The 25,165-nt window shown below is 37.0% G+C and overlaps 1 protein-coding gene across 1 annotated transcript; it reads right to left on the bottom strand.

The window, feature by feature from the left end:
* Nucleotides 1–1,686: 1,686 nt before the first annotated feature.
* Nucleotides 1,687–2,451, bottom strand: LOC123273902. The gene has a single exon (XM_044741383.1). It carries the CDS (start codon nt 2,449–2,451, stop codon nt 1,687–1,689), a length of 765 nt encoding a protein of 254 aa, XP_044597318.1.
* Nucleotides 2,452–25,165: the final 22,714 nt, after the last annotated feature.

Here is a 25,165-nt window from a genome sequence, read left to right as displayed (position 1 = left end):
AAACAGTTTTTTCGGTTTTCTTTCGTTCACGATATCTCTCGAACGAATCAACCGATTTTGACCAGCTTGGTGGCAATCGACGTGGTTTTATGATGTTAAGAGCTGATTAGTTTTTGGAATCGATCGGTAGAGCTGTTTGAAAGTTATTCCAAAATATTTCGATGTTATGGTGAAAGAATCCTTATTTCCAAATATTTCGTCGAGGATATCTCTCGAACTAATCAACCGATTTCCACGTTTTCGGCGGCAATCGACGCGGTTTTTTAACTTCTGAAATTATTCTATATCATCAAAAACGATCCGAAAAGAAATGACGAAGTTATGTGAAAAAAACACTTTTTTCGGTTTTCTTTCGTTCACGCTATCTCTCGAACGAATCAACCGATTTTGATCGGGTTGACGCCGATCGGCGTGGTTTTTCAAGCTTAAGGGCGGATTAGTTTTTGAAGTTGATCGATAAAGCCGTTTAAAAGATATTCCAAAAAAACTACTTTCAAAAATGATTTTTTTCTTATTTTTTTTAAGATTTTTTAAGATTTCTTAAAATCTATCGGTCCGAATCGGTTCAAATTCTCAGGAAATCTAAGTTCAGCGTAGCCCTTTCGAATGGCACCAACCGCGATGAAATCGGTTCAACCGTTCAAAAGTTATAAGCGAGTCACATAGTCACACACACACACACACACACACACACACACACACACACACACACACACACACACACACACACACACACACACACACACATACATACATACAGACATAGTGACAACATCGCGGGGGTAGTCAGGGAAGCTTCCTGTGACCTTCAAACGTCGAGATCTGATGAAAACTCGATTTTTGCCAAACGGGGTAAAAACAATAACTTCCCGATTTTTGAAAATCTGAGATTTTTAGCGGGAAGTTAAAAAATCCACCTTGTTGCGCTGCAATTGACACATTAATTTGATCATATACATTTCGTTGCTCAGCAGTGAGTAATTGTTCATTATTGGCAACAAAAGTAGCCAAAGAAGTTCTATCGAAGTGTTGTTCCCGTTGAACATCGCTGTTGATGGTATTTACTGCTGGGTGGTTCGGCGCTGGCATGCCAAAATGGATGAGCGGCATATTTGAAATAAGAATACAAATATTCTCAATCATTATTAATGACTCATTATATATTTCTGCGGAGATTTCAATATTTTGATTTTGATTAGTAATTTTAATCCGATGTAAAATATCCTCATTCATTGAGTCTTTATATTTGTCCCACAGAGCAGATGCTTCAGACGGAAAACACGTAGTCAATATTATTGAAAATAATTGACGAATTTGTTGTGGAGATGAGCTCAGTGCTGCATCTGTAAGTGTGAGATCCCAATGGTTATCATCCTCCAATAAATGTAACTCACGACACGCATCGAAGAAAGTGTCGTATCAAGTACCATCGACTTTTCGCAAATATCGGAAAGATGTTGGTCCAGGAACGTTAACCAATAACAAATGCAAAAAAAAATATTCGCGTTGCTTAGGATGAACTGTATATAATCGACCTAAAGTATTTTTCATAAATATGTCGGTGAATCCTGGGACTTGAATGCCTCGTTTCCGTGGTTCCCAATTTTTTGATTGTTTATTCCACGTAAAAAATTTAGGAACGTCAGTATACATTAATGTCCTTGCGAACTGACCAACAACATCTTGTCAGCAACAAAGGTCGAAAAATTCAGTAAGAGTTGTTTTTGGAGCCGTTAAAGCTTGTTGTAGTGCAGTCTGTTCTGTAAAGTAAACACGCTGTCCGTTTTCAAGATGCACAGCCAAATGTATAACAGCAGGATCCCTTTCATGTATAGGAAACGTAAAAATGCGCCAAATAGCTTCGTTACTGCTTATGTATCGACCCATTTGATGACGTGTAATTTCGTCATTGTCATTTACATTTTGAACAGGGAATACAGCTTTATCACTGCCCTTGTGAACATACTTACAAATGTATTTTATAGATTTCACTGAACTGCATGGTTCAACGTTTATGTGCGCTTTATAGGTTTTGCACAGCAATGGTGAATATGGAACTACCCAGCGATTATCAATATCTAATCTCACACCGTTTGACAGACGCAATTCACATGATTGACCGCCATTGTCTACGTCTCTACGCCGGTAAGATGGATAACCGTCAATATTGGTGATAGTATCAGATTGGCATGGTTTTGGAAAATGTTTCGTACAGTAAATTTCATCCCAGTTTGGATTACACGTAAATGTGATAAAAAGATCTGGTCGGCCATATGCACGTACGTAAGCCATGGCGTCTTGAATATACTCTTGCATATGACGCGGACTACCAATGTATGATGATGACAGAATATATGCGCTACCGATGTTGATGTCATTAGTTGCATCTACGTTACCAATAACGGCGTCACGCAAATGAATGTGCTCCTTGTTGTACCCTATGTACCCCATCCTCAGCACGAAGTTTCGTTTGATTAAATTTTATATATCGTAATCTCTCACTTTCAATTTTTACGTACATATCGACAATATACTGATGAAATAGCTGTCTGCATCGGAGAATGGTATTGTCTTCATTAGCACGAATCATCAATCGATATGCGTAGAAGTTCATAGCACTAACTTTCTTGATCAGTTCTTCACCTGCAAATAAATATATATATGAGAGATACAGAAATTATTTGAAAAAAAAAATCTGTAAGATAGTCTATAAGTTGTACCTGTAGTTGGATTCCTTTGTTTAATATTTAAATGGTATCCATCTTCTTATTCCCAAAATATCAACGGATACTGCAAAGCATCGTAAGAACGATGATTGTCTTGAATTATTTGCATCGTATTATCTCTGCGTTGAATGCGAATATCCCGACGTTCACATGGGTCACCAGCCATAACAATTGCAACTTAATTAATAGTTGGAACATTATATGTGCCTGCGTGCTCTCCATAGGGCACTTTGTCTGCTTTAATGATAATGGCGTAGTTATCGTTTTGCAGTCTGTTAGAAAAATTCTTGAACAATTGCAACAACTGGTTATGGTTTTGCAAAAACGTTTCCAAAATGTCCACAATTTCTCGTTTCTCCATCTGCTCTATATAGTTGTAAGCGCAGCGTGTGTGTGATTGTTGCTCTTCATTGCCCATAAAATAAATTTGTGAAAATTTTGGATCGACATCAGGCGTTGGGAGCAATGAACCAATTTGGTGATACACTTGACCTTGAATTTTGAATGTCGTTTCGAAATTACGACCATCTTCATTATGAACAATTTTTGTTGCTCCAAATGATGTCATTTGGAAGCATGAATTGAATTTACGAATTTTTCGCAAAAACAATTTCCATTGAGATGTGGTGACAGCTAAAAGTGTTTTTAAAGGTTCCGGCGGTGGATTTAGCGATGGCAGTGAAATTTTTCCAGATGCGCAACATAAACCAGCTGATTCACCTTTGTACTTGAAAGCATGACAATGTTGACAATCTTTGTCCGTACTACCAATCGAGATTAATGCATGTGACGAAGAGTTGATTTCAGGATCATATTCAAATGCAAGGCGATTGAGTGATGCTCTTGTCAATGCTCGATCATTTTGCATCCGGCGTTGGTTACGTTCTCTATGGGCATCCGTCGCTTGTTGACGTACCTCTCGTTGTCTGACTGCATTAGCACGAAGACGTCGAGTGTGTTGTACTGAATTTTCATTCGCACGTGTAGATGCAACTTGATCTCTCAGATATGCATTATCAGCCGAGTGTTCATCATCTGTTCTATTTATTCGACGATCATGGACCAATTGCGCGTTCGGAGTACGTCGACCAATATTTCTGGCTCTTCCTCGAAGACGTGGCATTTTTCTGCAGAAAAAAAAATACTGTAATATATAATACGCAACGAACCTGAGTTTTTTATTAAGAATAAAATTTTAATTAATTAACAAAAAATATTAATTGTAACAAATTTTAGAAAAAAAACGTGTAATTTTATTTTTTTGCTTGATAATTTGTAAAATGAATAATTTTTTCCAAAGTAAATAATTTTTAATAGAATTTTTTTTTTAATTTTTTGATAGTTTTATTTTAAATAATTGTTTTTATTTAAAAAATAAATAATTTTTATTAAAAACAATTGAAAAATATGTTATGAAGTCAATAAGCTACCAAATAATTTTGAGATTAGGATGTTTGTTAACAAAAACACGTGTAAATTTGATGAAAAATTTATACGAAATATACTTAAATAATCCACAATAAATATGAGTTATTTATTAAAAATAAAATTTTTAATTATCACTGAAAACGATTTATTGTAACAAATTTTAGATGAAAAACGTGTATTTTTATTTTCTTATGTCTTAGTTTTGAAAATGAATAATTTGTTTAAAGTATATAATTTTTAATAGAATTTTTTTCTAATTTTTTTCTAATTTTTAGTAGATTTCATAGAAATCTAACTATTGCATTTGTCCTCATGACGCAACTTTTGAAAAATTTTGCTATTTCTTGACTCAGTTCGTCAAGCTGGTTCAGAAAATGCCATTAGTTCAAAAGTTTATATATGTATGTATTTATATATATATATATATACAATATAACGAGGCTTATCCGGACCATAGCGTCTCTAATTCATAATGGATCCGTTTCAAACTCAACATACTTCATTTTTAGACGATTACCAAGGTCAAGTTCAAAGATGAGCTTAATCGGTCAAGTAGTTCAGAAATTACAGAGTTTCAAAATTTTCAAAATCCTAAAAATTCATTTTTTGGCAGATTCTTTCGCGCATAACTTTTGAATGAAATAACTTATCGAATTTTTGTAAATTTCATTTTAAAGCCCATTAGGCAAGCTTCAATTTTCATGACATTTTATTTATCTCAACTTAAAATAACCTATTCGTCTGTAGGTTTTTAATGAAATTTTTAGTAGATTTCATAGAAATCTAACTATTGCATTTGTCCTCATGACACAACTTTTGAAAAATTTTGCTATTTCCTGACTCAGTTCGTCAAGCTGGTTCAGAAAATGCCATTAGTTCAAAAGTTTATATATGGATGTATTTATATATTGTGACATGAGAAAATTTTCTAAAATTTGAAATTCCGAGTTTTAAAATTATTAGGTTGGCTAAGCTGAAGAAAAGCAGAGATTCGACGCGCCTGTGTCGCCCCAAGCAGCCTCCCGACTGTTTACCTACCTCGAGCTTCAAATACCCGACAAAGCGACTTAGTAAATTGCTTTGTAAAATAAGTTGACTAATTCGAATACTTCGCATAATTTGTTTTTTTTTTCTTGTCATTGTCGAACCATTTGGCGATTTGAATTATTTTGGATAATTTTGAGATCTTTATTAGGTTTTTGCGATTGAATTTATTATATTCTCTAGAAATTTGTGTATTAAAAAATTTTGCGATTGAAATTATTGGTTGAATTTTGCGATTGAAATTATTATTTTTTTTTAATTAAAAACAAAAAAAGAGAAGACTTCGTAAATAAATTTTGCGATTGAGATTTTGTTATTAAATTTGGCCATTGAAATTTTTGATAAAATTTTGTGATTGAAATTTTTGATAAAATTTTGCGATTGAAATAATTATTTCCTTTTTAATTTTTGAATAAATTTGGCGAGTTAAGTTAATTATTTGTTTTGAAAATTTTTGAATAAATTTGGCGAGTTGAATTAATTAATATTTTTAACTTCCCGCTAAAAATCTCAGATTTTCAAAAATCGGGAAGTTATTGTTTTTACCCCGTTTGGCAAAAATCGAGTTTTCATCAGATCTCGACGTTTGAAGGTCACAGGAAGCTTCCCTGACTACCCCCGCGATATTGTCACTATGTCTGTATGTATGTATGTGTGTGTGTGTGTGTGTGTGTGTGTGTGTGTGTGTGTGTGTGTGTGTGTGTGTGTGTGACTATGTGACTCGCTTATAACTTTTGAACGGTTGAACCGATTTCATCGCGGTTGGTGCCATTCGAAAGGGCTACGCTGAACTTAGATTTCCTGAGAATTTGAACCGATTCGGACCGATAGATTTTAAGAAATCTTGAAAAATCTTAAAAAAAATAAGAAAAAAATCATTTTTGAAAGTAGTTTTTTTGGAATATCTTTTAAACGACTCTATCGATCAACTTCAAAAACTAATCCGCCCTTAAGCTTGAAAAACCACGCCGATCGGCGTCAACCCGATCAAAATCGGTTGATTCGTTCGAGAGATAGCGTGAACGAAAGAAAACCGAAAAAAACCGAAAAAAGTGTTTTTTTCACATAACTTCGTCATTTCTTCTCGGATCGTTTTTGATGATATAGAATAATTTCAGAAGTTAAAAAACCAAGTCAAAGAGCTCAAAAGCATAGAAAAGGTATCTTTTTGAGCTCGGAGAGCTTAAAACAACACACAGATTGTACTTTTGAGCTCGAAGAGCTCAAAAAAGCGGCCAGGTATTAACGGAATTAGCGGGAAGTTGCAGGGATGGCCTTTAGGGTCAACCGTTTTCCTAATTTTTTTTTAAGAAAAGACTGTAACTTTTTTTGGTTACTCGAATACTTTTTTTTTGTAATTTGTTTTATTTTGAAATGTTGAATCATTGCGTTAGCACTAGTTTTTCGTTAGGATTATTTTTGCGTTAAAATAATTTTTGTTATTAATGCGACATTGCCGACAGAATATATTTGTTGTTAAATAAACCGTTGCTGGATTAGAAGTGCACGCCTCAATTATTTTTTTATTGTTGTTGCTCTGATTAACCGATCCCATCGTCCAATTTCGATTTCTTTGTCCGTCGATTGCCGTTATTCGATTTTTGAATCTCTTCAACACCGACCCGCCGCCCAACAAAGATCAACAGCGAGATCGACCCGTGGAACATTGAGTTCCTGGCGCCCAACCAAATCTACGAACCAGGTAGGCCAATTAATTTTGTTGACCTGATCCTGTCGACGCCAGTGCCGGAAAAGGTATCACAAATTTTGGCGCCCAACGTGGTGCTAGACGAAGAGATTTCGACGCGTCGCGACTAAATTTTTAATTAATACTCGGCCAACGCGTTAATTTACCCAATCGACAATGACTTCGGACGACGAGACCGTAAAGGAGCAGGTACTTCAGGATCAGGGACTCCTACAAGACCGTGACGCCACGAACAATGGGGAAGATACCGCTAATCCAGCATCTGGACCGCCTACGACCCTGCCTGATCGCGTCATAACGCCACCTCCGAGTGGCTCGGGGCAGGATACTTCCCGAACCGCACCAGACCCCCTCGTATTGGAGCGACGACGACTTACGGCTGAACGACTTCGAATTCAGGCCGAAGTCCTCGACTTAGAACGTAAGACCCGGGAATTAAGCGCTCGTGAAGAATCAATGCGCACGATTGATCAAACGGGGTCGACGACTCGATCCATGAATGAAGCCGACGAATGGGTTTATGCATTAAATTCGCTACAGGTCAGCGAAATGCTGGTTACTCTCAACGCGAACCCATTAGGGTCATCCGGCATACTCCGTGACCGATTATTACGTGCATTGAAACGCAATATTGATCCCGAAACAGTATGGACCCTCGAAGATCAGCCGATCACGCAATTCTCGGATGAAATCACGGATAAAGGGGTCCAGAATTCCTTTATCTCGCCGCCTCGCTGCGGAGCAGCAGCGACAACGACGATGACGACCACGACAACGATTACGACAATGGCGACTGGTCTATTGACGGTGAACACGACACCCACGAGTACCGGGAGGTATTTGCCGATGGAATCGCGACCCCTTATGTCGACTGGCGTTCCACTAGGGCGCAGGCGACCCATTCCGAGCCCACGAACCATGCGAAGTCCGACGCATGTACGATTCCCGCCCGCAGTGAACTCCACGATGAGCCAGGCAAACCACCTTACTCATCAACCTGGATGTTCCCCGATCACGAGAGACAATCATGACACAGACAGTCGTAATGGTCTTTCGCGTACTGGAAGTGCTCACTATCAGCCTGCCATGTACGAACGAGTGTCCAAATGGAACTTGAAGTTCTCTGGACAAGACTCGTCGAAGCTTGAACCGTTTTTGCGACGCCTGGAGGAATGCCAGGTGACCTGTGGTCTTAATGACCCCGATGTATTGGCTGTTATGCCATTAGTCCTCACAGGAGCAGCCAAGACGTGGTGGACCCACATGAAAGAGGCCATTGACTCGTACGATGTCTTGTGTAACGCTCTTCGAGAGCGTTTCGGTGAACCCGATATTGAGTGTCGCATTTTAGGCGAGGTGGTAAACCGAACTCAGGGCCCTTTGGAGGCAGGTTTGGATTACCTAGACTCCCTGTTAGCAATGTGGGCACTTGTTAGTGAGCCGTTGCCAGTACGCCTACAATTGAATTTCGCGTACAATAATCTTCGTTCGGAATATCACGTCGTGATACACCGTGAAGATTTCTCGACGTTTGGCGAGCTTTATCGGCTCGTAGGAGACTATGATCGACCAAGGCGCCGGATGCAGCCTCGCACCCCGGTTACGCCAAACGAAAGCGTAATGCCAGAGCTGGCATACCAACCCGATCGATACATGCAGCGTACCTCAAACCAGACGACGAGAGCGCAGGTGGCGGCGGTTGATGACGTTTCGTCCCCACCAAAACCACCAAAATCGCCGAATTCGTCCCGGAAGAAAGGGAAACCCGCGAAGGCCCAATTGATCCCACCACCAGCTGTAGAGGATCCTCCTCCAGCGCAACAGGTGGCCGCGTTGAATGCTTCGGCAACCGCGTTCGTACCACGTGATAGGACGGGCCAGCCACGACCATTTACGATTAATCCCGCACTCCGAGGGTGCTGCTTTAATTGTGGCCAACCAGGTCATCTCCGCGCAGCTTGTCCGAGCCCTCCTCGAACCGGTTACTGCTGGACTTGTGGTTCAGCAGATTGTACGACAGTTGGGTGCCCTGGTTGCACTCGCTGGCAGCAACGTCGGGCTGCGTCGCCGGGAAACGCTCCCCGGGGACAGCAGTAAACGATCCATCGCTGATCTCCGTCGAAATTGGGATCGAAATTCCGGTTAAAGAGGTTGCCGCTGTGGCTGCTTTGCCTCTACCGGACATCTTCGACATCGAAATCGAGCCTTTTGGCCCTGCGAACCAGACTTCCGACGCTAGACACCCCGAATCGTACGTACATCGACTCGTAACCGAACCGAATTTTGAACCCGTTGACCCGAATCGAACCTGTCGACCCGTAACCGAACCGAACGACCCCTTTCGATCAATGCATCAATGCAATGTATGCGCATCTACTGAACGGCTATGGCGCTGTCGTCAGTGTAAGAATGCGTATTATTGCTCAAAAGAACACCAAGCTGAGGATTGGCCTGTTCACCTCTTCATTTGCGCACCGCCGGACGAACGAACCCGAATATTTCGAGAACTTGCTGAGGAAGTCTGTCCGACGAAGACTGACGGGAATGACCGACGACCGTTCGTGGACGTTCAAATTGGAGAACGCACGATTAAAGCGCTGTTAGACACCGGAGCTTCTGTAACGTGTATCAAGGAAGTCGACGAGCGTAATTGGGTCTACGGACTAGGCGCTCGCGTTCCACCCACGAACAAAAAGACCCTGCCGTAGCTGACGGATCAGTCATGTCGATACATGCTTTAGTTACCTTGCCGCTCGTGATTAACAACGAGATGCGACCCGTCGAAGTCCGAGTAATCCCGAAACTGAATTACGATGTGATTCTCGGCATGGATGCTATTGCCGCCTTCAAGATCTGTTACGATGGACAGACCGGACGCTGGTGGACAAAACGAACCAACGAGCTGTACGATTGGAACTTAAAAACGTACCTTGATGGAAGGGACGTCGCGGCAATCGTCGAATTCACGCCTGAGCAACAAAATGCTCTCGATGAATTGCTCGCTCGTAAACTGCCATCAGTGAAATACACTGGTGAAACGACATTCACGAATTTGATGACTCATACGATTGATGTACAAGGCCACGACCCGATTCGACAACGCAACTACCCGACGTCACCGATTATCGAGTCCGAGATGTGCCGTCAAGTAGACGAACTGCTTGCTGCGGGCATCATTGAGCCATCGACGAGCGCCTGGTGCAATCCAGTAATCATGGTAAAGAAAGCAACCGGCGAATATCGAATGTGCTTGGATTTTCGACGACTAAACGCCATTTCGAAACTGTGCGCATACCCGTTACCTTTGATGACTTGGATTCTTGATCAACTGAGCGGAGCTAAATTTATTTCTAAGATCGATCTGAAACACGCGTATCACCAAGTAAAATTAGACCCCGCAAGTCGCGAATACACTGCGTTCTGCGTTCCAGGCCGGGGTATGTTCCAATACGTTGGCATGCCGTTTGGGTTGGCTGGAGCTCCACCGCATTTCCAACGACTCATAGACAAAATGTTAGGACGACGACGCGGACTTAAGGTCTTTGGCTATCTGGACGATTTGATTGTCGTCACGGAAACCTTCGAAGAGCACGTGGATGCTCTGAACGAAGTGTTCGATGCCTTGAACGAGGCAAATTTGAAAATTAACGTTGACAAATGCGAATTTTGCACGGACGAGGTCCGTTATCTAGGTTACCGCGTAAACGAACAGGGCCTGCTTGTCGATCCAGATCGGGTAAAACCGATGCTGGACTTCCCGAGACCGAGGAACATGAAACAAGTGCGACGATTTCTTGGGATGGCGTCGTGGTATCGACGTTTTATTCCTGACTTTGCGACTATTGCCGAACCGTTGACGAGACTGACGAGTAAGAAAGTCCGTTGGACTTGGACTGCCGAACAAGACGCTGCATTCGAAGCCCTGAAAGTGGCGTTGGCCACGGCTCCAGTGTTATCGTGTCCCGATTTTTCGAAGACCTTTGTGTTACAGACTGACGCTAGTGCGACTGGGTTAGGCGCTGTTTTAACGCAAGAACACGAGGGTGGTGAGAAAGTTGTAGCTTACGCGAGTAGGATCATGAATAAGGCCGAAAGGAACTATTCAGCAACAGAGCGTGAATGCTTAGCCGTATTATGGGCATGCGAAAATTTTCGCCGATATTTAGAAGGCTATCGCTTCAAAGTGATCACGGATCACAGTAGTCTTCGTTGGCTGCGTGATCTAAAAAGTAAGACGCCTCGGCTGAGCCGATGGGCGATGCGATTAGCTGAATATCAATTTCCGATCGCGTAGTTTCGAACGCCAGGCCCGCTATTATAATCGTCATCATCGAGATGAGCGCTTCACCGTCGGGGATGTAGTCCGAGTTAGACAACACGTGTTGTCCCGAGGTGCCGATCGTTTCTCGTCGAAACTCGCACGTAAATATTCCGAAGAGACGTATACTGTTTCTAATGTAATCTCACCTGTCGTTTACGAATTAATTGACCAAAATGGCCGACCAACTGGTCGCCAACATGTTAAAGCGTTGCGACTCGTACGCGCACCTGTAAACGCCGCCGAATCAGACGATTGAAATTGAAGCTCGAGGACTCCCTGTATTTGTATTATCGGGCATGTTCTATGTGTGTGATTGTACCCATTGCAGGAGGTCCAACTACGAAGCCAGGCTGTACGCCCAGCTCGCCTCTGTGCTCACTGCAGCCAACGAGAGTTCTACTTCGAGGAATGCTCTCGATGCAAGCCCACAAAATTTGGATTGCCGCCTCGAACCGGCGATTTCCGCCACGGACGCCACTAGCCATTGCCGAATAGGCGTTGGCAGCCGATACGTCGGCCAAAGATGTCCTTTTTTTTTTTTTTTGTTTGTTTCTTGTGTGTGTTGATTTTTTTTTTTTTTTTATTTAGTTTTTTTAGATACGCCGTTGCGTTTTGCCGTCGCCCAGCAACACCTGATCTCTGCCGCCCAAGAAGGGGGCACGTACTGAGTTTTTTTTTATTATTATTATTACGCCGTGCATTCCTTTGTGCTCGAGAGTCGCTGTCGCGACTTGCTCTTAGTAGTTTAAGTGAACGTGCCGCAGAGCGGAGTAACTATATTGTATTTTATAATAAATTTGTCCGTTATGATATAATTTCGATCCTTATTTGTTGCAACCTAACCTTTACCTCAGGTGGTGGGACCAATGGTACCGATTAAGCGACCCTTGTGGCTCCCAGTCGACGTCTGGGGGAGGGTGTTGTGACATGAGAAAATTTTCTAAAATTTGAAATTCCGAGTTTTAAAATTATTAGGTTGGCTAAGCTGAGGAAAAGCAGAGATTTGACGCGCCTGTGTCGCCCCAAGCAGCCTCCCGATCAGAATGACAAGCTCGAGGTAAAATTAGTAAAAGAAAACGCGCCGAATTTAAATTAAAAATTCAAATAAAAAGAATACCGGAATGAGTGTGAACTATTGTTGAATGCATGAGTGAGTGAGACTAGAATATAGCGATCAGACGACCCGCGAATTTCTACGAGCCATCGACGATCAACGCGACATCTAGCCGCGAGGATGGAACGACGAGAAAATTTGAATGGACCAATGACGACGGAGAGCGATCAACAACGAGTATGCGAGGCGCCATCTGATTACGAGGCTGATCACTAATCGAAGTATCGACCAATCATCGATCGCAACGGAATACTGGACGCATCCCGTAATACAACGGCCGGCTAGAAGAAGCTGTGAGCTGATTGGATGCGAGTTTTTGGAACGAACCGAAAAGGAAAAGAGCATGGGTTGCCGAGGAGGCAGCCATATTAACAAAGAATTCTGATCTGGACACCGTGACTGTGGCATCGTGCAGTTCTCTTTTTGATTATTTTTGCTGTTTATTTTTTTTTTTAAATTTGTCGCTGACGTGAGTACAATTGTGTACATTATTGTAAAATATTTCGCCGAATTGTTTTGGACACTACGACCCCGGACACGCCATCGCCGAGATATCGACGCTCTCCGTCAGTTTTGCCGCCAACTTCGCCTACTTGGTCAGCATCGCCCGAGACGTCTACGGTAGCTGCAGGGTAAGTCTGGTCGCTGTCTTTATTAGCCCCAGGGTGTCATCACCGCGAATTTCGTCGTGTTAAAATAATTTCTTAATAATTCGAGTTGCACGGAATTAAATAAATTCCGTGCGGTATTTTTGAAGCTTAGTGACGACACTCTGCGGCACGGTACCGTTGAGTCACGTGTTTGTGTGTGTGGAATTTTTGGTCGGGATTATAAGTACTGTTTACCTACCTCGAGCTTCAAATACCCGACAAAGCGACTTAGTAAATTGCTTTGTAAAATAAGTTGACTAATTCGAATACTTTGCATAATTTGTTTTTTTTTTCTTGTCATTGTCGAACCATTTGGCGATTTGAATTATTTTGGATAATTTTGAGATCTTTATTAGGTTTTTGCGATTGAATTTATTATATTCTCTAGAAATTTGTATATTAAAAAATTTTGCGATTGAAATTATTGGTTGAATTTTGCGATTGAAATTATTATTTTTTTTTAATTAAAAACAAAAAAAGAGAAGACTTCGTAAATAAATTTTGCGATTGAGATTTCGTTATTAAATTTGGCCATTGAAATTTTTGATAAAATTTTGTGATTGAAATTTTTGATAAAATTTTGCGATTGAAATAATTATTTCCTTTTTAATTTTTGAATAAATTCGGCGAGTTGAGTTAATTATTTGTTTTGAAAATTTTTGAATAAATTTGGCAAGTTGAATTAATTAATATTTTTTTTTAAGAAAAGACTGTAATTTTTTTTGGTTACTCGAATACTTTTTTTTTGTTATTTGTTTTATTTTGAAATGTTGAATCATTGCGTTAGCACTAGTTTTTTGTTAGAATTATTTTTGCGTTAAAATAATTTTTGTTATTAATGCGACATTGCCGACAGAATATATTTGTTGTTGAATAAACCGTTGCTGGATTAGAAGTGCACGCCTCAATTATTTTTTTATTGTTGTTGCTCTGATTAACCGATCCCATCGTCCAATTTCGATTTCTTTGTCCGTTGATTGCCGTTATTCGATTTTTGAATCTCTTCAACACCGACCCGCCGCCCAACGAAGATCAACAGCGAGATCGACCCGTGGAACATTGAGTTCCTGGCGCCCAACCAAATCTACGAACCAGGTAGGCCAATTAATTTTGTTGACCTGATCCGGTCCTGTCGACGCCAGTGCCGGTAAAGGCATCACAATATATATATATATATATATATATATATATATATATATATATATATATATATATATATATATATATATATATATATATATATATTCTATATATATTAGGGTGTGCCAAAAGACGATATTTTTCTCACTCTTAGCCCAAAATATGATAGGATATGTCTAAACAAAAATTCTGTCAAAAGGCCAGCTCTTAATTTCAATTTTAAGAGCTCCTTCATCGAACTTTAAGTTTTCCCATATAAATAACATGGAAAGTACGGTTTTAAACAGTATTTTACCCTGCAAGCTGTGAAGAAAAGTTTTTTGATAAAATGAATGATTGGACCTTTTAAGCATTAAATTTCTGAGAAAAAATTTCATTGAGTCATAAATCAATCGTCATTATTTAAGTTTTTACGGATCTTTGAAATTTGAATTTTTTGAAAATTTTACGTTTTTTGCATTTAACAGCCAAACTATTGGAGATAGAAAAATAAATTAAATAGCAATTTTGTAGTTCGTTTGATGCTCTATAACAAAGTTCTTAACAATTTTTTTCTATAATCAATAACAAAAAAGCTACAGACCTACAAAGTTTTGTTTTTATTATTTTTCACTTTTTTCAATTGAACTATCGATGATATAGAAAAAAAATTTAGTATAAATTTTTTAGTATATCAAATTTGCAACAAAATTGTATAGGTGAGATTTTTCGTATTATTGATGGTTAAAAGTTACAGGCTCAACAAATTCTATTTTTATGATTTTTCATCTATATCATGTAGTATATCAATAATATATATAAAAAATTAATAAGAAATATAAAGTACATTCAATTTTTTACAAATTTATGCTTGGTAAACTTTATATACTGTCTGCAGTTCCTAGATCAAAAATTGTTTACTAAAATCCAGTAAGAATCAGAAGAACTACAATAAGAATTTGTGAAATAGAACCCTCCTTCAAGTTGTTTACTATGACTAGATTATTATAATTATGGTTTATGATGAAATATACACGATTAGATTAAATAATGATGATGATAAATTTATAATTACTTTGCAAATAAAACAGATAAAAAAGTTTTTTATAGTTTTGATTATATATTTAGACTCTAAAGAAATATGTGTCCTTTTCAATATCAATTAATCGCAATTTAACCTCTCCGTTTAAAAACTCAACATTTCAAAATACTATTTTTTGTCTCTCGTTCAAGCAGTTATTGATGAAAGTACCGCCTTTCAAATATCACTAAAAAATTAAAAAAATTCATTTGCTCCTTTAGACTTTTGACTAGTAGTCGAATTTAACTAATACTGAAAACTGACATGAGATTTAATACTAGATCATAGTGGTTTTTTCAGATAACAAATGACTATTCGTTGTAATGTATAATTTGACCGTAATTTTTGAAATAATTTTCTAAAACTTAATGAACATTTTTATATTCCAGAAAAAGCATGACAGAGATGATTATAAAGAGCTTTTGGAATTAGTGTTAATATTCTTAGGTGGTACTCCGAAAAACGGGATCAAATTTAGAGCTCCAGGACCAAATCATCATGCAAGATGGATGGCTAAGGCTCTATATGCTTTAAAAATCTTCATTTTTAAAAAACAGTTTAAAGTCAATGCAACTGAAGTAAATGGACTGGGATATGTCTGCTTATTTCTAGTTAATTTCTACACGGTTTCATGGTTTAATGCACCTTCTGCGATAACGTCATCCTATCAAGATTTGAATCTGATCAAAAATCTTTATGAATTCCGTTCTGTCCATAAAAAAATGTCTGAAGCAGCAACGGTGACATTTTCAAGACACTTATGGTACTTGTCAGAAGAGTTGGTCGGGTTAGCTTTGTTTGATGACAGAGTTTCCTTACATGCTAAGAGACAAACCGTAACTGCAATAAAAACGCGAGAAAGTACTGCTTCGAATTCAAAAAAATTTATCGTCAAAGACGTAAGCTTATTATTATCGAAAAACATCGAAGATTTTGCTAGCAAGCAATCTCTATTTTTGTTTGAGCAGTATCAATTACCGTATCAATTTATGGACAAGGATCCAGAGCTCTGGGCATTTGATCAAGATTATCTACATTGCAAATCTGTGTTTTCAGACTTAAAAGTTGTCAACGATCTCGCTGAAAGAGGTGTTGCATTAATCCAGGACTACAACAACTGCTTAACGAGAAATGAAGAACAAAAACAATATTTATTGCAAGTTGTCGAAGAACACAGAAAAAAATTTCCTTACGTTACCAAAAATAAAATTGTAGCTACTCATTCAAAGAAATAAAAAACACGATTGAAACTATGATAATCGTTTTTGTCTGTTATTTTTATCAAGTGATTATAAATTTATTATCATCATTATTTAATCTAATCGTGTAAATTTTATCATGAACCAAAATTATAATAATCTAGTCATAGTAATCAACTTGAAGGAGGGTTCTATTTCACAAATTCTTATTGTAGTTTTTCTGATTCTTACTGGAATTTAGTAAACAATTTTTGATCTAGGAATCTCAATCTTGCTGATTAAAAAAATTAACCATTTGTCTCGATAATCACTCAATTTGTATTCATTGAATATTTCTTTAACGCAAAACATTACTGAAGTAACAATAATATTGTAACGATATTGAACTGCAGACAGTATATAAAGTTTACCAAGCATAAATTTGTAAAAAATTGAATGTACTTTATATTTCTTATTAATTTTTTATATATATTATTGATATACTACATGATATAGATGAAAAATCATAAAAATAGAATTTGTTGAGCCTGTAACTTTTAACCATCAATAATACGAAAAATCTCACCTATACAATTTTGTTGCAAATTTGATATACTAAAAAATTTATACTAAATTTTTTGTTCTATATCATCGATAGTTCAATTGAAAAAAGTGAAAAATAATAAAAACAAAACTTTGTAGGTCTGTAGCTTTTTTGTTATTGATTATAGAAAAAAATTGTTAAGAACTTTGTTATAGAGCATCAAACGAACTACAAAATTGCTATTTAATTTATTTTTCTATCTCCAATAGTTTGGCTGTTAAATGCAAAAAACGTAAAATTTTCAAAAAATTCAAATTTCAAAGATCCGTAAAAACTTAAATAATGACGATTGATTTATGACTCAATGAAATTTTTTCTCAGAAATTTAATGCTTAAAAAGGTCCAATCATTCATTTTATCAAAAAAAATTTTCTTCACAGCTTGCAGGGTAAAATACTGTTTAAAACCGTACTTTCCATGTTATTTATATGGGAAAACTTAAAGTTCGATGAAGGAGCTCTTAAAATTGAAATTAAGAGCTGGCCTTTTGACAGAATTTTTGTTTAGACATATCCTATCATATTTTGGGCTAAGAGTGAAAAAAAAAAAATATCGTCTTTTTTTGGCACACCTTAATATATATATAAGCGAAATACCACTCACTCACTCATCACAAGATCTCCGAAACTATTCGCCCGATTGACTTGAAATTTAGCATAGTTACTCCATTCGTGATGGAGACGCTCACTAAGAACGGATTTTACGCAATTCCTAGCCAAAATGGATTTTTCGTCTACCATCACGTATGCTACCCCCTCCCCCCTCTCATTCTTCTCCTCATCTCCCTTACCTTCTTCCCCCTTCCCTATCTCTCTCTCTTTTTTTTTTTAGAAAATGTCATTTTAATTCTCAGATCTAAGAAACCATTAGTGGCACCCATCAATTATTGAACTTAACCCCACCCTACCCCCCCACAACCACCCACGCTAATCAACCGTTGCCATGGTCATCGTTGCCATGATAATCGTTGCCATGATAACCGTTGCCATGGCTACCGTTGCCATGGTTATCGATGCCATGGTTGCCGTTGCCATGGTTACCGTTATAATCGTTGCCGTTGCCATGGTTACCGTTGCCAAGGTTACCGTTGCCATCGTTACTGTTGCCATGGTTACCGTTGCCATGGTTACTGTTGCCATCGTTACCGTTATCATGGTTACCGTTGTCATGGTTACCGTTGCTATAGTTACCGTTGCTATGGTTACCGTTGCTATAATAACTGTCAAAATAAATAAATTGTGATAACAAATTCGGTTATCAACCAAATTCAGAGAAATCATTAGAATAAAAGGAGAAAGTTACTAAATACTAATATTTTATACAATTATTCAACAGTATTATTCTGTACAATGTAAGGCAAATACATATTGATTTCAAATTTTATCGATTGATTGTTGGGACAGTAGGAATTAATAATCATACTCTTTTTAAGAAATCATAGCTAAATCATTAATAACTGAAATAGCTCATATGTATTGGAATGATCATGAAGAATGAACTAACTCCATTATATCATAACACAGCTAAATATAACATAAATATTATTAAGTTGATTTTGTTAAATGATTATACTGATTTAAATGATTAAAATAAAAATGGTAGATTGTGTCTGATGTATCTTCTCTAAAATTTCACGACGATATCGTTAAATTATCATAAAGAAAAGGTCGATTTGAGTTAATTCTTAGTAAAATTAATAATAATAAATATATTTTTTAATACCACATAATTTGTAATGAATTTCTTGATAACAAAGATTAAAAATATTCATTTTTAAATTTATAAGCAGAAATAAATTTATTCATTAACGTATCGATGTTAATTTTCAGTCAAATTAATATAAAAACATTGTTGTTTATATTCTCAATTAATATGTGATTTATTTCATAATCTTGATTACTAATATTCATATTTTTATGAAAAACGGTGCTGAGATAAGAAATAATAATCTGAATTAAAAATCTTAATAACGATATCGAAGTTGGCGCTCAGATAAAAGAATAATATAACATATTCATTTATGTAATTTATTAACAAATTCAGAGCTGTAAAAACAATTATTTTATAGATAAAAAACGATATCATTTTGTTAAGATTGATGAAATTAATTATTTTGTTTATATTTTTGTATGGGTTACAGAATTAAATTTTTTGCATGCCCAGCGAAGCGGGCGGGTATCTATATATATATATATATATATATATATATATATATATATATATATATATATATATATATATATATATATATGACAGATTTCCACGTCTATACTCACTCATCACGATATCTCTGGAACTATAAGACCTAGAGACTTGAAATTTGGGAGGAATATTACTTTCACCATGGAGAGGTCAGCTGAGAACGGATTTTAAGAAATTTCTCCCCTAAAGGGGTTTGCGGGGGCGTTAACAATGAAAAATTCCCTTTTTTAAACTATAGCTCCTATCGACTCCAAATTTGGTAGGAATCTTCTGTAAGTGATGTAAAAATAATTTATGAACGAATTCTACGATATCCCACCTCACAGGGGGTTGCGAGGGTGGGTGTTAACAATGAAAATTTTGAATTTCTAAGGTGTAGCTCCTATATGCTTGAAATTTAGTAAGAATCTGCTGTATTTGAGGTATCAATGATCTAAGAGTGGATTTTATAACCTATTCCTAATATGGATTTCGGGGTGGGTGTTAACAATGAAAATTTTAAATTTCCAAGCTATAGGGCCTAAATGCTCTAAATTTGGTAGGAATCTTCTATATGTGATGTAGAAATAATTCATGAACGAATTTTACTATATCCGACCCTAAAAAAGATTGTAGGGGCGTTCACAATGAAAAATTCCCGTTTGTAATACATAGCTCTTATAGACTCCAAATTTGGTAGGAATCTCCTATATGTGATGTAAAAATGATCTAAGAGCGGATTTTACGACAATCTACTTCCAATATGGATTGCGGGGGTGGACGTTAACAATGAAAATTAAAAATTTCCGACTTCTAGCTCCTACAGACTTCTAATTTTGTATGAATTTTGTGTAAGTGATGTAAAAATGTTTAATAAACAAATTTTACGATATCCCACTCCACAGAAGAATGCGGGGGTGGGTCTTAACAATGAAAATTTTGAATTTTTTAGCTGTTGCTCCTAAAGGCTCAAAATTTGATAAGTATCTGCTATATGCGAGGTAGAAATGATCTAAGAGTGGATTTTATGACAATCTACTCCCAATATGGATTGCGGGGGTGGACGTTAACAATGAAAATTAAAAATTTTCGACTTTTAGCTCCTACAGACTCCTAATTTTGTATGAATTTTGTGTTAGTGATGTAAAAATAATTTATGAACGAATTTTACCATATCCCACTCCACAGAGGAATGCGGGGGTGGGTCTTAACAATGAAAATTTTGAATTTTTTAGCTGTTGCTCCTAAAGGCTCAAAATTTGATAAGTATCTGCTATATGCGAGGTAGAAATGATCTAAGAGTGGATTTTATGACAATCTACTCCCAATATGGATTGCGGGGGTGGACGTTAACAATGAAAATTAAAAATTTTCGACTTTTAGCTCCTACAGACTCCTAATTTTGTATGAATTTTGTGTAAGTGATGTAAAAATAATTTATGAACGAATTTTACGATATCCCACTCCACAGAGGAGTGCGGGGGTGGGTCTTAACAATGAAAATTTAAAATTTCCGAGCTGTAGCTCCTATAGGCTCCAAATTTGGTAAGAATCTGCTATATTTGAGGTAGAAATAATCTAAGAGCGTATTTAATGATAACCTACTCCAAATATGGATTTCGGGGGTGGGTGTTAACAATTACAATTTCAAATTTCCGAGCTATAGCTCCTACAAACTCCGAATTCGGTAAGAGTCTTCTATGTGTGATGTAGAAGTGATCTAAATGAGAATTTCAATAAATTCTACCTTCAATAGCGATTGCGGGGGTGAGTGTTAGAATTTTCAATTTCAATTTCCAAACTGTAACTTTTATAGACTCTAAATTTGGTAGAAATCTTCCGGTATAATTTTCCTGTCAAGTTCAGCTAAGAATGGATTTTATTAAATTCCTCCCCCAAAGGGGTTTGCGACGGCGTTAACAATGAAAAGTTCCCGTTCTTAAACTATAGTTTCTATCAACTCCAAATTTGGTAGGAATCTTCTGTAAGAGATATAGAAATAATCTATAAACGAATTTTACGATATCTCACCCCACAGGGGTTGCGGGGATGGGTATAAACAATAAAAATTTTGAATTTCAAAGTTGTAGCTCTTACAGACTCCAAATTTTGTAGGAACTTTCTGTAAGTGATGGAAAAATAATTTATGAACGAATTCTACGATATTCTACCTCAAAGAAAATTGCGGGGGCGTTAACAATAAAAAATTCCCGTTTGTAAACTACAGCTCCCATATATTCCAAATTGGGTAAGAATTTTCTGTAAGAGATGTAGAAATAATATACGAACGAATTTCACAATGGTTCACCTCACAGGGGTTTGTGGGGGTAGTTGTTAACAAATAAAATTTTAATTTTCCAAGCTATAGCTCCTACAGACCCCAAATTTAGTAAGAGTTTTCTACATATAATATATAAATTATTTAAGAACGGACTTTACAACGAATTACCTCCAATAAGGATCGCGGGGGTGGGTGTTAACAATAAAAAATCTTAATTTCCAAAATATAGCTTCTAAAAACTCTAAATTTAGTAAAAATCTTTTATTTCTTATGTAGAGATCATCTCACAATGAACTTCAATAAAGACTATTTCCGATAGGAATTTCGGGGATGGGTGCTAAAATCTAAAATTTTAATTTCCAAACTGTAACTTCTACAGACTCTAAATTCGATGAGGATCTTCGTGTATGATGTCAAGTTCAGCTAAGAATGGATTTTCTCGAATTCTAACCCTAGAAGGGATTGCGGGGGTGTTAACAATGAAAATCTCTCATTTCCAAACAAAAGTTTCTATGGACTTGAAGTTTTGTTGAAACCTTTTGTTTATAATGTAGAAATTTTCTCGAATAGGATCTTATGAAATTCCTCTCCCACATAAGAGTGTGGGAGTGATAATTGTCAAAAAATTTATACTTTTCAAATACAGTTCCTACAGATATAGAATTTGATAGAATCTCAAGAGAAACAGGAACTTACGGGAATGGCCTCCAAGGCCAATGGATTTAAATATTTTCCTTTTTTAATAATTATATTTTCTCACAACAATCGTCTCTTTGGCAGCGGCAAAAAAAGTCATTGTAAGGTTTCCAAAATTTAACTTTACATGTAGCTATTCACTCAACGGACTAAGAATTTTACATACATTTTAATTTTGCTGATCACATAACCCATGAATTGTTCTTATTACCGGATCGCGGGAACGTAACAGATTGAAATGAATGCATTTTCTAAGCACTTGAGATGTTAAAAAGGAATTTGGCTATTTATTCTAAGAGAATTCGTTAAAAACATGTACAAATAAGTTTCTATGAAAAATTGATGTCACGGAGGAAATTTAAATTAACGGCAAAATTCGTCCCGCTTTAAGCTAGCCAAATTTCTACTTCACTTATGAGACGCGCAATTACTTTAACTGAAACTTTCAATGATCATTTCAAATTTTTTTCTTCGTTTCAGTCATTATTCATTTTTGGAAAAAAACCACTGGAATGTCATAGTGATTGCACATTAAAATTTACAATGAATATTAGGTAAAATAATCACAAGGATAAAAAGTACGGGCCAATCTGATGAAATTTGAAATCTGTACAAATCTGAACAATACTCCCATTAAATTTCAAGTCTAGATCTCTAAAAATTCAATTCTATGAAGTGCCCAGCGGAGCGGGCGGGTAACAGCTAGTATATATATATATATATATATATATATATATATATATATATATATATATATATATATATATATATACTATACAATTCTTGGTCGGCCTCTACTCTAACCTACAATTTGTGTTTATTATCATTATTATTATCGTTTCTGACGGCAGTAGTGCCCAGACTATACTCTTCTGCATCTTCCCATTACCGGGCATCTAGCGGGTGATTTTGTAAATAGAATGGCGTTCGATGGTAACGTGTCGTATACCGACTGTGAGGAGAATCTTGTATTCAGAGCGTGTAATGTGCTAATACTGCATGAGTCAGTACAATGTCGCAAGTGCGCCTGTATCTTTCACCATGCGTGTGTAAACACAGATGCACTGGCGAAAAATGGTGGTTTTTCGAGATGCTGTGGACCTGGTCGCGAAGCCTTGAACTCTGGTGGCACACTGCAATTCACTTTATAGGACATTAAATACACCTTTAGAGATGAGAATGCTCCCCTTGCCAGGCGTGTTGATAATACTGAAATACGTCTAAATAACATTGACACCTATATAAATGATTTCTATAATAAGGGCCTCGCGGAACACAAAGTTATTGTCGATCTCAACCAAAGAGTTGATAATATCGAGTCTTCGTGCTTGCGAGCACCTCGAGCGTCAGATAGCTCTCGTAATTTCCTGAAGGAATTTGATGACAGACTACGCAGGCGCTCCAACCTGATAGTCTATGGCCTCAGCGAAGATGAAACCAGTAACTCCATTGAAGATAATCTCCAAGATAAAATCAGTGATTGTTTCTCGCAAATTTTGGAGAAACCAGTATAAAAACTCAAACTTAAATTTAAGCGTACGCGAATGGGTAAACATTTAGCGACTAGTACTAACCCGCGTCCTGTCAAAATTATTTTTAATTACTCTCATTCAGCTGATAATATTCTGCAGGCTTTCATTCAATGCAAGGTTTAAAAAAAGCTACCAGTGTCACTCCAACAGCTGGCAATTGCGAGAGACCAGACATTTATTCAGAGAGAATAGTATCTCCATCTCAGAGAGAAGTTGGAGAAGAAAACGCAAGCGGGTAAAAAGAATCTTCGAACAGTAACCCAGGGCACACGGCAGATTATTATTCGGCGTGTTCCAACTTCGGTTCAGAACTCGAGCAAAGATCAATAGACCCACAAGTAATTTTTAATTTCTTTCCTATTTACAAATAATTTTCAATTATAAATTAGTAGTGAGGGTCATACAGATTCTCTGAGCGGCTATTTTTTGCAGTTGATTAATGAAATAATCATTATAATTAGTAAAATAAATAAATCATTATTTCAGACGCGTTAAAAACAGATCATTCATTTTGTTTAATTCATAAAATTATAATAATTATTATTATTATTTAAATGAAGAACTGATAAACTTAGACGGTGAATAATTACTGAAAGAGCGGAAAAGCGGGGATCAGGTTTAGGTCTGGATATCTCAATTAAACGCGTAAATTATTATCAAAAATAACACTAGGAATTTATTTACATTAAATACACTCAATATTTAATATGTTTAATAGCGGATTGTTAAGATAAAAGCGGATTTATAAATTACAGCGTGGTTAGCAAAAGCGAAGCCGGTTGACACGTGGTTGAACACTTTGTCGGCACTAAAAAAGCGGTGAAAAAAATGCACAAATAACACGACTTATCTGAAACAAACTAAAGCGAATTATTAACAATTAATTTAAGCAAATTAAGTTATTAAATAAGCGAAATGCGGTTTATTAACGAAAAGCGAAAGTAAAGAAAAACTAATGGCGACTTGATGCAGCGAAAGCATAGAAGCGAAAGATAATAACAATAGTCCGTCTTCTTCCTCGTTGAGTTGGGGAAGAAGGCTATTGCGCATGTCTAGTGGGAGCGATCAGCCAATAAAGCGGTCGATTCATGGCGTGATCGAGAGGCTGATTTTCTATTGGCGGTTCGATTTTTGCGGAAACTAGCGGTGGACAGGTGCGTCTCTTGAATTTGGGAGTCCCCCAGGAGCGAGTTAATCGCTACTGGGCCTTGTTCACCGAACAGACGGGTTAACAGAGAATCGTTGGCTGATTTATTTCCTTTAAAAAACTTTTCTATTTTTTTCTCTCTTGTTTTCGCGTTTTAGCGACTCATTTTTGTCCGATTTCATTTGTTTTTTTGTGCGTCTCCTGGCTTACTGTTTTCCGTCGTCAGTCGTTTTTGAATTCTTTGTCAACGAACATTATTATCATGCCGTATACGATCTTTCGTCTCACTATTAACTGTATTACTCGCACCGAGAAGATCAATCCGTACAGCAAAAGAAAAGTGCAAAAATTAGCA

This window comes from Cotesia glomerata, unplaced genomic scaffold (genome assembly GCF_020080835.1).
Source record: "Cotesia glomerata isolate CgM1 unplaced genomic scaffold, MPM_Cglom_v2.3 scaffold_16, whole genome shotgun sequence".
Taxonomy (NCBI): domain Eukaryota; kingdom Metazoa; phylum Arthropoda; class Insecta; order Hymenoptera; family Braconidae; genus Cotesia; species Cotesia glomerata.
This window is presented reverse-complemented; position numbering and strand designations above follow the sequence as displayed.